Here is a 14,722-nt window from a genome sequence, read left to right as displayed (position 1 = left end):
CACTTGGGACTTGGAGGGGCCAGAGCCCTTTTGATTTTATACATTAGATGAAATATGTGAAATATGTCATTGTTTCCCCTAGGGGACAGATAACCATGTAGCTTTCATCAGGGTCCTCAATGTGCCAGATACCTTTCAACTGTAAACACACATTTCTCCAGAGACTGCTGGGTTCCTTCTTCAGGTTTGCCTAAAATTAGCGTTCCTCTAGGAGTCGCTCAGCATCACCATGGTTGAGGAGACAGACATTAGTAGTGAAGCTGCTTCAGTGAGATACTTGAGCAAATGCCCGTAACCTACCTGGCAGCATCTTTGTATGAAACACAAATACACAAGTACTTGATGCAAATTAGAGTACCCATGAACTTATTTCTTCTTGTAAAATGGCCAAGTCGTTGCTTATCAAGGATGCACTATAAAATTCTAGTTCTTTGGAATCTAATGGGCTCTTTGTGTATGTGCTCTGGAGAGAACTATCCGAGGCTAAATGGCTTTGAGATGCTATGTTCAACAAGTTGTTTGAGCAGGCTGATTTTCCTCAAGTGGGAGTCACACATGGTTAGATACACTGCTTCTCTCTAAGGACCACTTAGCCTGTGGTATGTTCCCATTTAATTTCTTATATTGCAGTCCATGACTTAAATCTATTCTTTCTAGGGTAGACCCAATTTTGAGCTCCAGACAAACAAACAAAAAAAGCAAACAAACAAACAAAACGAAAAGAGTGCTAAGTTGCTAAGCTGTTTTGCAAAGGAAAGTTTCGGGGAAGATTTATTTAAAATGCTTGGGACTTAGACATCATATTCTAAAGGGAGCAAGCCTGTGAAGACCTGTCTGACCCTGGCAGAGATGCCATTCAGGGTAGCAAAGCCTTAAAGCTCTTCAGTAAGGAGGGATGTGCTGGTGTCTGCGCATCCTTAGCATCTTTCCTTCTGTGCCAAGACAGGCCATTAATTACTGGAGCTTCATGCTGCTGTCTTCTCACCCCAGGTGGAAGGAGAAAATCCACCGCTTCTGATGACCTGGTCATCTCTTGGAGAGTTTCTGAGACTTCTCCTCTGGCTTCACTCACTTGCTCTGTGCATCCTGCAAGGTCAGGGTCCTGCCACACAAACAGCAGATTAATGTGCTCGACTGCAGAATGCCTTCACCAAGGCCTTCACGTCTGCCTTCTGAGCATTTCTACCTGGATGTCTTTGCTCCAGTCTCAAAGGAAATAACTGACCTGCGAACTCTGTCCACCTGGTTGTCCCCAGAATTGGCACTTTAGTCCCAGAAGCTTGGTAAGAGTCAAAATTGTTTCCAGGATACGTTACGACTAAGTCTGCAGGTGGCATTGCACATTTCTTGTTGAACCAGTTTATGGACATACAGGGGCCAGCTCCATTCTCTTTCTGGCTAACCAGCAGGTCGGAAGTTGCCAGCTTGCCAATCATCTGTAAAATTTCCCTTCAGCTGTTTGCACGATGGCGTTAGAAGCTGTTCATTAGTGCCTACTTCCCTAGAGCCATTATTTTTTGTAATGAAGTGTTCAGAGTGAAGCCATTCTCATGCCAACACTGCTCACCACCTACCAGCTATGGAATATAGAATTCTTATACAGAGAGGGATCTTTCCACAGCAAATATATAATGGCTCTGAGGAGCTATTACAGGGAAGGCAAACCCAAAGCGAGATCCTATCCCTTAACTACATGTTTTCAGAATAAAAGGTTAATTTCCAAGTATCACCCACAACTGACTTTTCCCAAAGCATATTTATAGACTTACATTTAAAAATAAGAGAATTGCATGTTTCCTTTCTTAAAAAAAAAATTACTTTATGTGCATTGGTATTTTGCCTGCATGTATGTCTGTGTAAGGGTGTTGGATCCCCTGGAACTGGGTAGAGTTACAGCCAGTTGTGAGCTGCCATGTGGGTGCTGGGAATTGAACTTGGGTTCTCTGGAAGAGCAGCCAGTGCTCTTAGCTGCTGAGCCTTCTTTCCAGGCCCCGAGGTGTGTTTCTATTGGCTGATGTCATCCTCTTGATACTCACACAGCGGAGGAGCTCATCTGAGACTTGTCTGCGTGGGAAACATGAGTAGCAGGCTCCTCTCTCTGGGGTGATGCTGACACTGGAGGTCTGGAATGCAAGGTTGTACCACTGGGGACATGGGCAAAATGGGGGTGGTGGCAGAGGGAGTAGAGTCATGCACAGCTTGAATTCCCCACCTTCACTCTGTGGGGTGATCAGGCTTGTGAAAATAAAATAAGGAAGGGGGCATTATACAAATAAAATGCTAGGCTTTCCCCCCTAATATTGGGGATTGAACACAGAAACTAGTGCATGCTGAGCAAATGCATGCCCAATGGCTACATCCCGGCCCCAAACCACTTATTTTTCAACTGCTTCAAGGCCATTAGATGGTTGACATTCTAATTCTTACAGGAATCCAGAAGGATAAAAATAGCAAGCAGCCAGATCCTGTTCAGGTGGTGGGGGTGGGGGGAACCAACTAACCATCATTTAAAATTCCAGTAGCACAAAATGACAATTCTTGTATTTCTTTCTTTGTGTGTCTATTCACAGAGGACTCCCCCAACCACCACCACCTCCACCCCCAAAAAACTATACTAGATACCTTGGGAAATCTTTGAGGAAGTTCAGGCAATTATTTATGAGAAGACATCAATAAGAAGGGCAATAAACAAGTGAATCAAAAACATAATCATAGGCTTTACAGAGGTTTACACACACTGTAACATTTTAAGTATGTATGTATATACACACACACACACAAACACACCATATATACATGATAAAAAGTGTAGTCTCGCTGGGCAATCGTGGCACATGCCTTTAATCCTAGCGCTCAGGAGGCAGAGACAGGGGCATCTCTGTGAGTTCGAGGCCATTATGGTCTACAGAGCCAGTTCCAGGACAGCCAAGGCTGTTACACAGAGAAGCCCTGTCTTGAAAAACCAAAAAAGAAAAGTGTAGTCTGCATTCAAAAGGGCTGAGGCTGAGTCAGTTCTACCCTTATTTGCTCCTTGACAAAATTTTAATTTTTAATCTGTAAAATGGAAAATAATATTTGTTGTAAATATTCCAAGGATTTGTTCTCAAAATTAAATTTCATAATTTACTTTATAAAATGGTAGTCTAATTTTTACTGATATGTGCTAAATATTTGGGGAAAGCCAACTATTTAGTTATCAGAATCATTAGGGTAAATGGCTTGAATGAAAAAGACTAGAAAAGAAAGTGCCATATTGATTTCCAAAGTGGTTGTACAAGCTTGCATTCCCACCAGCAGTGGAGGAGAGTTCCCCTAGTTCCATATCCTCTCCAGCATAAGCTGTCTTCAGTGTTTTTGATCTCAGCCATTCTGACAGGCATAAGGTGGTATCTCAGAGTTGTTTTGATTTGCATTTCCCTGATGATTAGGGATGTTGAGCAATTCCTTAAATGTCTTTCAGCCATTTCAGTTTCCTCTGTTGAGAATTGTCTGTTTAGTTCTAAAGCCCATTTCTCAATTAGACTGTTGGATGTCTAATTTCTTGAGTTCCTTATATATTCTGGATATCAGTCCTCTGTCAGATGTGGGGTTGGTGAAGATCTTTTCCCATTCTGTAGGCTGTCACTTTGCCTTGTTGACCGTATCCTTTGCTCTACAAAAGCTTCTCAGTTTCAAGAGGTCCCATTGACTGATTGTTTCTCTCAGTGTTTGTGTACTGGTGTTATATTTAGGAAGTGATCTCCTATGCCAATGCGTTCAAGACTACTTCCTACTTTCTCTTCTAGCAGGTTCAGAGTAGCTGGATTTATGTTGAGGTCCTTGATCCACTTGGACTTAAGTTTTGTGCACGGTGACAGATATGGACACGTTGATATCCAGTTATGCCAGCACCATTTGTTGAAGATGCTTTCTTTTTTCCATTGTACCCTTTTGGCTTCTTTGTCAAAAATTCAATATGACGCTTTCTTAGAAAATTGGGAATCAATCTCCCCCAAGATCCAGCTATACCACTCTTGGGCATATACCCAAGAAATGCTCAATCATACCACAAGAGCACTTGCTCAGCTATGTTCATATCAGCATTGTTTGTAATAGCCAAAACCTGGAAACAACCTAGATGCCCTTCAACTGAAGAATGGATAAATAAATTGTGGCACATATACACAATGGAATACTACTCAGCAGAGAAAAATAATGACATCATGAGGTTTGCAGGCAAATGGATAGATCTAGAAAAAATCATCCTGAGTGAGGTAACCCAGACTCAGAAAGACAAATATGGTATGTACTCACTCATAGGAGGATGCTAGATGTAGAACAAAGATGACTGGACCCTAATAGTTGTGCCAGAAACCCCATCCAAGGACTGAGGAATCTGGATGCTAGGCCCCGGGTGGAGCGCCGGGAGTCTAAATAGCGAGAAAGAGGAGGGTTTATATGACCGAGAATTGTTGAAACCAAGGTTGGATAAAGCACAGGGACAAATAACCAAACGAATGGAAACACATGAACATGAACTGAGGGGCCCCCAACTGGATCAGGCCCTCTGAATAGGTGAGACAAGATTGGCTTGATCTATTTGGGAGGCATCTAGGCAGTGGTACCAGGTCCTGGGCTCGTTGCATGAGTTAGCTGTTTGAAACCTGGGACTTATGCAGGGACGCTTGGCTCAATCTGGGAGGAGGGGACTGGACCTGCCTGGACTGAGTCTATCAGGTCGATCCCAGTCCTCGGGGGAGACCTTGATCTGGAGGAGGTGGGAATGGGGGGTGTGCTGGGGGGAAGGGGAGGGGGACAGGAAGGGGGAGAACAAGGGAATCTGTGGCTGTTATGTAGAACTGAATAGTATTGTAAAATAAAATAATTTAAAAAAAAGAAAAGAAAAGAAAAAAAGACTAGAAAAGATTTGTTGATGGGGTGAATGTTACACAGAATTAAAACAGGGAAAAGTGTAAAGGATGTGGGAGGGAGCAGGCCAGGGAATCCCATGTGCACCGCTTTAGAACTGGGTCAGGGACAACTGTGACTTCCTGGGCTGCCGCAGCTCAGCTCACGATGGCCTGAGTGCTCACTGGGTAGCTGCTGAAGGCACTGTGGGTTGTGGACGTCAACTCCACCTTTAGGAGCTTTTACTGACCTCAAGGGTGGTTAAGTCCTCTGCTGGGCTCTGCTATCTGAGGACAGCAGCAGCATTTTGAGTGTAAGCTTTGACCTATTTCAAAGCTAAAGAACAGCAGAGTAAGAAGATGAAACAAAAATGTAACTCTGGCTGGGGGGTGGGTGGCGCATGCCTTTAATCCCAGCACTCGAGAGGCAGAGGCAGCGGATCTCTGTGAGTTTCAGGTCAGCCTGGTCTACAAAGCGAGTTCCAGGAAAGGCACAAAGCTACACAGGGAAACCCTGTCTCAAAAAACAAAACAAAACAAAACAAAAAAAAAATGTAACTCTCAATCCTGTGTTTAGCAACTTCCTAAAATGACATTTCAAATGTTTACATCTGAACAGAACAGTGGTCATTTTCCACCTGTGTTGAGCGCTGGGGAGCGGCAAATGTTAACCCTGAATATCGTTGAAGCCAGCAGCACAGGCGGAGTAGAGCATCCATCAGAGTCTTGGTTCCATCTCTAAGGCTGACTGGGAATTCAAGGACAAACCAAACAGGGTTGCAGATGCCATGACCACCTGCTGGACACAGAGAACAGATGACTTGCTCCCAGATGTTTATCAATTAGAAACATGGAACTAAGATATGTATACATAACTCTAATGATGGTGGTGATGGTCCAGATGAATAATGGAATGGAAACAAAAAAAAATGAGATAGACAATAGTGGATCTAGAGTAAAATTCAGCATGCCACCTCCATCCTAGATGGCAATGTTTTCCTCATCACTCGGTTTGATTTTTCTATTACCGTGGATTGAGGAGTCATCAGGTTCGAGGTCTTTACTGTATAAATTAGCAGAATTGCTATAAACAATTAATTCTGTTTAGAATCATATAACTTTTTCTAAAAGGAGGGAGAGCTGGGTGTCATGGTTCATACCTATCATCCCAGTACTTGGGAGACTGAGTGGGAGGACTGAACATTTGAAGTCAGGCTGGACTACAGTGCACAAGCCTGTTTGGCTCTGATCCTTAGCACTGCAAAAAAAAAAAAAAAAAAAAAAAAAATTAAATAAAGAGAGAGAGAGAGAGGTTTCAGAGAGTATCTATTTCATGGATTAAAAAAAACAAAGGTCAAAAAGATAAAGTGATTTGCTGTAAAAGAGAGAAACAGAACTTGGTTGTTCATGGTTCTTAATCCTATAATTATCTACCACTCCAGACTTGGAAAGGTGGTTATAAGGGGTATTTATAGGAAGCATAATCTTCTTTATTCCAGATTAGGGAGGTGGTGGCATTTTGGTGTCATAAGTCTGATGTAGACGCTTCTGGGATGTTGTTGTTGATCACTTGCAAAGTTACAAAAGTTAAACATGCTTTATGCTTTAATTTTTCAAAATTGAAATGATTGCATCTTGTTTCCAATAACTATACATTTCTAATTTTACTCATTCACTTTCATTATTTGAGATATTTTATTTTTCACTTTGCTTAACACTTAATTCTCTCCTCTTCCTCCTCATTCCTTTTAACAAGGACTTGTAGACAAGACTGGCTTTGAACTTGCTATGTAGTTGAGGATGACCTTCACCTTCAGCTCCTCACACCTCCACCTGAGCACTGGGGTTACAGGTGTGCATCACTCTACTTGGTTTATTCTGGGCTGCAAATCAAACCCAGGGCTTCATCCATGTTTGGCAAGCACACCACCAATCGAACTATATCCCCAGCCCCTAATACTGCTTAAATTCTTGACAGCATAAATGAATGGCAGAAATATGAACAATATATGTGCATAACTGACATAAAACTACAGAAAATAAACACAATTAATCTCTAAAAGACTATCCAATGCATCTCAACATACCCAGTAGACAGTGTTGAATTTGTATTGCTAGTGGGCAAGATTGTGCATTTAATTCTGTCAAGACATTTGAAAAAATAAATCAGAAATATTTAAGAAAATAAGGTAGATTTCTCTGAGTTCAAGGCCAGCCTGATCTACAGATAGAGTTCCAGGACTGCCAGGGCTACACAGAAAAATCCTGTCGGGGCTCGGGGATGGTAGTAGGGTGGACAAATTAGCTGAACGTAGTTAATTACCTGCAAATAACACAAAATGCAGTAGGTGACAGTTTCTAAACGTGTGCTTTGAATACTCTGGAATCAGAATCACTTTGGATTTTGTAATATGTAGATTCCTGGGTCTCTTTTTCTATGCTTCTCACTGATGCTAAATAAAAATGAACGGAAGGTGATTGGCTCGGACTGAGTGAGATCCTGCACCAGGTCTGGACAGACCCAACCATAATGATGTTCCACATCACCAATCGTTTGTCTGACCTGAGCAATCAGGAGAGTGACGAATCCCCCAAGTTCAGTTTCCCCAGCAGGATAAAGTCATGCTGTTTTAACCCTAACAAGGGGATGAATGGAAACCAATCAATCAATCTGCTCTTTGCATGACGCCATTTCCTCCTTCCTCCTCAGGCCAACTGTTCAGCCACACACACACAGCACTGCACCTCTCCATATTTTCATGAAATGCTGCTTGATTTGTGGATTGCAAATAAAAGCCAAAGAAGTCACTTAACTAAATTCATTCAAATATTATCTTTTGACAGTGACTTGATTTTTATTTTTTAAGATAGGGTCTCACTAGACTAGAGGCTCTTGCCTCTGCCTCCAGAGTGGTGGGGTTAAAGGTCACGCCACCACTCCCATCTCCAATCTTCTTTCTTGACCTTCACCTTTTCCCAGGTCTCTGTCGCCATTTCCCTAGCATTTTGAAAATTTGTACTCACCCTTAGGCTTATTTCTGTACTTCTAAAGCACAAAAGGCCTGTGGCTAAAATTGGTAAAATGTAGGAGGGAGCAAAATGGACAAAGGTCTATATGTTACCGGTGTTAATTCTTGACATTGGGTCTGAAAAGTACAAGTACCATGTTAGCCACTTATTCATCACAGTGGATTTCACCTAAGCCTCAATTTATGGTTAATAATCACACATGTAATGCTAGCACTCCAGTTATATGTAAGTTAACCCAACTCTAGCTAACTCATCCCAAGCATCCATTTCACTGAGCAGACTTTACTGTTTCCCCTGGGACATTTCATAGCACACGTGACTCTAGCAGCAGAAAAACGAAATAATCGGGAGTAAGGCATTTGCCAGTGGAATATGTTAGGTATGAAACCCGTTTCTCTAAATGATGACCGTAAAACCAGCCAAGTATCAGACAGGTATATTTCAGTCAAGAAAAGCATTGTGAAGTTTGAAGCTGTTTAAATTCTTAAAGATACTATGTGTAGTTTCGATATACAAATGCAAAGCAAAATGAAAGCGCTGACAGCTGTGCTCATCTGCAAACTAAGAAATACCATCTCGGGCTAACTAGGACGCCCTAATGTGCCCCTGAGCGACCGCAGGAGCTTTATGGTTAGGCAAACAGGGGAGGCTTGGGTACTGGGGTGGGGTTGTGATGCTGCTTGCGGGCTGATTGGAGCGGAGCTGTGCTGTGGGCGGCGCCGCTGCTGACGTCACTGAGGTTAGCCCCGCCCCGCAGGAATCAATAGGGGTTCCAGCATGGCCCTCTGTCAAAAAACGCACCTCTACTTGCTCTGAAATAAAGCATCTTCTGTTTCAGACTCGGAACTTGCAAACAGAGGCAAGGACAGTGCCGCTACAGTCGGTGTGAGCGAGACCCCAAGTCCCACTCGTGCGCATGCGCTGAGGGCTATACTTTAAGCCGAGACCGGAAGTACTGCAAAGGTAAAGTACGCAGGCGCTGAAAGACAGCCTGTGGGCAGGTACCAAGCTACCAAGCGCTCTGCGGATGAAGTGCGCATGACTGTTTGTGACTTGCGTTGGGGGTCGGGGCGGTCCAGGATTCCAAGGGAAACAAACTTTAAACCTTACCTACCTTCCTTGCTCCCTCCCTCCCTCCTTCCATCCTCTTCCTCCCTCCTTCCCTCCCTCCTTCCCTCCCTCCTTCCTTCCTCCTCCTTCCTTCCTTTCCCAGAAGAGGACTTTTTCCTTCTGTTTTAATTTTTATTATACTCTCAGGTCTTTTTTTTTTATAGACTTTTGTTGCTAGATGCAGCCCACTAGGAAGCTGCTGAGGGGCTGATAAAAGGCCAGGGTTTTTTTTTTTTTTTTTCTTTTTCCTACAAAGATTATTAGATTTTTTTATTTCACTCTTATGTTTCTATCTCCACGTGTATGTGTGCCTGTATGTACTTGTGTGCACCGTGTCCATGCCTGGTGCCTATGGAGGCTAGAGAGGGTGTGGGATCCTCTGAAACTAGGGTACTGGAAACCAAACCCAGTCCTCTGTAAGGGCAGTAAGTGCTCTTAACCTCTGAGCCATCTCTTCAGCTTTAAGGCCAGAGTTTTCTGAGTGCAGCCAATAGATCTCTTTGTTTGACTTTGTGCAAAATATTGGGAAGAGCAATTTCTTTTCTTAACTTTTATATATTTTTAGGAGTGATTCCATAGCTGCTACCATCAGTTTGAGAGTACTCCTCACACATCTTGCCCATAGAGTACTCAGCACACATCTTACAAGATCCAGAGAGAACCCTGGGAGGCTGAATCTAGCTGGTTCCTTCTCTTGGCCTCCTATTTGGAAATTCCTATCCAATATCATAAACCTTGGAGAAATAACTGCTTTTTTTTGTTTTGTTTTGTTTTGTTTTTCGAGACAGGGTTTCTCTGTGTAGTAACTGCTGTTTTTTAGGAGCTGCAGTGGCATACACATTCAGAGGAATTAATTGGCTTCAGGCACATCTGGCCTGTGGCTCTTAGAGTCCCATGCTTCTGCCCACAGCTAGTGCTGTGACTTGCGTCCCAGAGTCAGAGGGTGACAGGTTGGCACTTCAGTTAGAGCAGAGCTGTTGGAGAAGTGTCCCTCTTGGGTGGTCATCTGCAGAAAGACCCAAAGCAGAACAGGAAATACACTAAACTGGCTAAAATGTTCAAATTCCAGCTTCACGGGAGGCTACGGTAGGATTGAGTTCAGGGCCAGCCTGACCTTCTCAGTGAATTCAAGGAGAACTCACTGAGGTGGAAGTTGTGGAGAACGTGAGGCTGTGGAGGTGTAGGAAGACCCTTTCTCAAAAGAGAGGGAGGTGGACGTGCAGTGGACGCCTAATGACAGAGTGCTTACTCAACACACAACACACACACACACACACACACACACACACACACACACACGAGACTCCGGTTCAATCCTCAGAGGATGTTGTATTGACTTTTATTAAAGGATAATGCCCATCTAAAAATCTGAGACAGTGCCTCTCTGGGTCACTTTGGCACAATAGGAGTGACTGTCTCCTGTCACCCTCTCTGAGGACCGGAGAAGCAGCCTTCCCATGGCCAGTTGCAGTAGAAGCAAAGCACTTTGAGATGCCCTGCTCTGTGCTAATTGGGGATATCACAATTCATTTGCAAGGATAATCATCTGACTGTGGGTGGCTGTTGTCCTTGTGCAGATATCAATGAGTGTGGACTTCAGAACCATGGCTGTACTCTTGGGTGTGAAAACACCCCGGGATCCTATTACTGCACATGCCCCGCAGGGTTTGTTCTGCTTCCTGATGGGAAACGGTGCCACGGTAAGCCACAGCACGCCTTTATTGCATTATTTTATTTTCAATAATGTCCCTCAACTGGCTGTGATCTGAGTTGGTGCTCTTCAGTCCGCTGTGTGCATCAAAATTACCTGGGCATTTTATTTCATTTTGCTTTATAAAACATGAATAGTTGAAGCTGGACATTGTGGTTAAAATTATCTTTTAAATGTCCTGTACATGATGGATTTGTTTGAATAAGTAAGTGTTCAAATAAAGACTGTGTGCTAACTTGATGCACCTATCTCTCTCTCTCTCTCTCTCTTCTCTCTCTTATTAAGAGATTTTCTATTCATTTTACATACCAACCACAGATTCCTCTGTCCTCCGTCCTCCCACCCCCAGCCTTCCCCCCCAAATCGACCCCTCTTTCCCACCACTTCCAAGGCAAGGTCTCCCATAGGGAGTCAGCCCAGCCTGGTATATTCAGTTGAGGCAGGTCCAAGCCCCTCCCCCCTGCACCAAGGCCACACAGTGTCTCAGCATAGGCACCAGGCTCCAAAAAGCTGGCTCATGCACCAAGGACATGTCCCAGTCCCACTGCCTGGGGCCCCCTAAAAAGTTCAAGCCAAACAACTGTCTCACATACCCAGAGGGCCTAGTCCAGTACCATGGGGGTTCCTCACCTATTGGTTCACAGTTCATGTGTTTCCACTAGTTTGGCTGACCATCTCTGTACATTTTCCCATGATGATCTCCATGTCCCTTGCTCATAGAATCCTTCCTTTCTCTCATGGATTGAACTCCTAGAGCTTAGCCTGGCACCTGGCAGTGGATCTCTGCATCATGCACCTATTTCTTATAGATTCTTATTATCCCTTACATAGTATTCACTAAATTAACTATTTTTATTTACTCCAGGGCTTTTAGCTTTGTGGCTTTTGTTAATTACACTTTTGTGATGTCCCTGAAATATTCTGCAAGCTATACAGATTACATCTATAGACTGAATTAGATTCAGCATTGATATTTCTTGGCCAGAATACATTTTAAATATATTTGTAGATATAATTTGCTACTGAATTAGTCATTTCTAGGTTTGAGGGTCATCAATGTTAGCATGTACTTACTAAAAAGGGAAACAGAAAACATTTTAAATTTCTATGGATGTCCCCAGTGCAAATCTATGATTGCATATTCACATACTTTCTACTTTCTAATTGATGCTGTTAGCATGACTGATGTACAGATACATATTTGAAATCATGTTTATTATGTAGTCCTGTTTCACAGATGATGGAGAATAGGTATGTCTGTATTCCTCTGTTTTTATGAGACCTGACTCGCTGAAATTGATGGAAAATAAATAATGAACTACTTGGAAATTACCCATCATCATTTCATGTCTTAGACTTGCTTCTGACCTATTAGTAGATATCCTAAAAGATTGGGTGTAAATGGGTTGGCTCTAGGGCCCATGGTATGCCAACAATAACATATACTGTTTTACTTAATTCTTAAAACATCTAGAAATTTATGATACACACTTTCAATTTGTGTTTTTAATGTACTGGAATTAATTTTGAGGCAAGATATAGAGTAGGGTTTAAGTTTGCTCAACTCACTCTGCACTTATTTCTGGCTCACTGTTGGTCTTTTACATGCACACTCATTTAGACTAACACCTTCTACAGCACGAGCTTGTGTGGACTTGAAGGTTTCGTTTTTTATTAATTTTGTTTTCAACACAGTCTCATTAGGGTAGCGTAGGTTGGCCTTGATCCTGGGGTTCTCCTGCCTCAGCTCCTCGTGGCTGGGATTACAGGTATGTGACATCATTCCCAGTTGGAGCCTCTTCTAATCTGAGCCTTGTCTGCCCTGTCCTGTCCTAATGTCTGTCTTTCCCTGTTCCCATTTCCCAGTGTTCTGAAGTTGCATGCTGTCACACATAAGTGTTGCACTCTAGGAACTTATCTTCCGCTTTAGTACTTGTTAAGAGCCTCTCATTTCTCTTAATCACATACAAAATACCTTTGCTTTTTCTACCAAATGTAACTGGTCCTCCAGGAGAACTTGAGAATCATTTGGTGAAATTCTATGTAAAATATTTTGGAATTCTGATGACTAACAACTTTTAAAATCTTATTTGAAATAGGAGAAACTCATAGGAGATTGCAGATATTTTCCTAAAATCCTAGCTCTTCAATTTTTTTTTAGATTGATATTTTGTTCCTTGTTTTCATATTTTCAGTACTATAGCATCACATAAATGTTAGATTTTTTAAAATTTAACTTCCTCCTTTCAGAGTAGCAGCTGATAACAATTTTTTTTCTTTGATTGTTTTTGTTTTTGTTTTTTGAGACAGGGTTTCTCTGTGTAGTTTTGGTGCCTGTCCAGGACCTCGCTCTGTAGACCAGGATGACCACAAACTCACAGAGATCCACCTGGCTCTGCCTCCCAAGTGCTGGGATTAAAGGTGTGCGCCACCACCATCTGGCAATTATAGCAAATTTTCACACCCCAATTTTAACATTAATTTTGACTTTGTTATTCCCTAACTAGAACTTACTTCCTGTCCAAGCAACGTGTCTGAATGCAGCCATAGCTGTGTTCTGACATCAGATGGTCCACAGTGTATCTGTCCCGAAGGTTCAGTGCTCCAGACAGATGGGAAAACATGCAGTGGTAAGTTTATTTGCCTTTTGTTGACTTGACAATATGAATCTTCTTCGAGACACTGAAAATTTAACCTTATTCCCAAAGCAGACTAGATTTTCCAATTATTCAATAATTTTCCAACTATTGAAATATGTAGCATGAATCTTAAAAAGTCTTATTAATAAAAACAAGCCTGGTACCAGTTATTGGGATGAATGTTGGAAGATCAGAGAGACAGAACAAGCCACAGCTTTCTCATCTCGCCGATTCCTCAGCTGATCCTGTTTCCTCAGATTGGAAGCCTCTGGGTCCTCATCCAGAATGAATCTCAGCTGAACTGCTGCTCAAAAGCCTAAAAGCTTAATCAGGCTCTAGTTCCTGGTTTTCACGCCTTAAATACCTTTCTGCTTCCTGCCATCACTTCCTGGGATTAAAGGCCTGAGTCACCGTGCTTGGCTGTATCCTTGAACTCACAGAGATCCAGACAGATCTCTGCCTCTGGAATGCAAGGATTAAAGGCATGTGCTACCACTGCCTAACCTCTATGCTTAATATTATGGCTGTTCTGTTCTCTGACCCCAGATAAGTTTATTAGGGTGCACAATATTTTGGGGAACACAGTATCACCACAGAAAGACATTTATGCAACAGACTAATATGTAAATTTCAGAGGTTTTTAAGACAGCAGAGTGGAGTGGTTTCTAGAATGTTCTTTGACATGGTTAGTCCTGGAATAACATTACAGGTTCCTAGCAGCGTGATGTAAACTGCTCAGGTGATCTCAGTACTTCCAGGTGGATGCAGTGCTCAGCATATTGTTGGCAGCTAATAAATAACCTTCTGCTTTTCTCTTACTAGCATAGAAATCAGGATGAAACGCAAGATTAACAGGAGAGTTTTACATAGATTTTAATTGCTTAAACAAAATATGCAAAAAATGAAAAATGTATTTGGTGGAATTTAGTATTACCCAAATCTACAACTGAAAATAAAACAAATCAAAATAGTTGCAAAGCAAAACAAATTTTAAAAAAAAGGCAAAAGGCAAAAAAATGTATGCGATAGAAAAATTTAAAAAAAAAAAAAAAAAAGAAAGAAAAGAAAAATCGTATTACTCTGCGGGAAGAGTTAGGCCAAACCCCAAATGCACTTCTTTGTCTAGCTGGCTGCCAGCGCATGCGTTCTGAAACTCAGTGGTGGCACACAAGGATGAGGCCCGTTGGCATGTGAAGGGTTAACATCCAAATGCTGGGTTCTGGGAAAGTGGGTACTGTGACGTTTTCCTCTAAACCCTGAACATTAAGTTGATGGCAGCTGTGTGAACAATTAAGAAATGGGCTTAAAGGGAAATACAGTTGGTTCATCAGAGTACTTTCATGCAA

At 42.3% G+C, this 14,722-nt stretch overlaps 1 protein-coding gene across 1 annotated transcript in view; it reads left to right on the top strand.

Moving 5' to 3' along the window:
• Egf (epidermal growth factor) overlaps positions 1-14,722 on the top strand; it is a 76,381-nt gene that overhangs the window by 21,406 nt on the left and 40,253 nt on the right. Inside the window, exons 6-9 of the mRNA XM_028856666.2 lie at positions 1,989-1,998; positions 8,755-8,879; positions 10,604-10,726; positions 13,245-13,367. Coding sequence (XP_028712499.1) covers positions 1,989-1,998; positions 8,755-8,879; positions 10,604-10,726; positions 13,245-13,367 — 381 coding nt within the window. The remainder of the gene's footprint in view (positions 1-1,988; positions 1,999-8,754; positions 8,880-10,603; positions 10,727-13,244; positions 13,368-14,722) is intronic.

Source organism: Peromyscus leucopus, chromosome 6, assembly GCF_004664715.2.
Source record: "Peromyscus leucopus breed LL Stock chromosome 6, UCI_PerLeu_2.1, whole genome shotgun sequence".
In the NCBI taxonomy this organism is placed as follows: domain Eukaryota; kingdom Metazoa; phylum Chordata; class Mammalia; order Rodentia; family Cricetidae; genus Peromyscus; species Peromyscus leucopus.
This window is presented reverse-complemented; position numbering and strand designations above follow the sequence as displayed.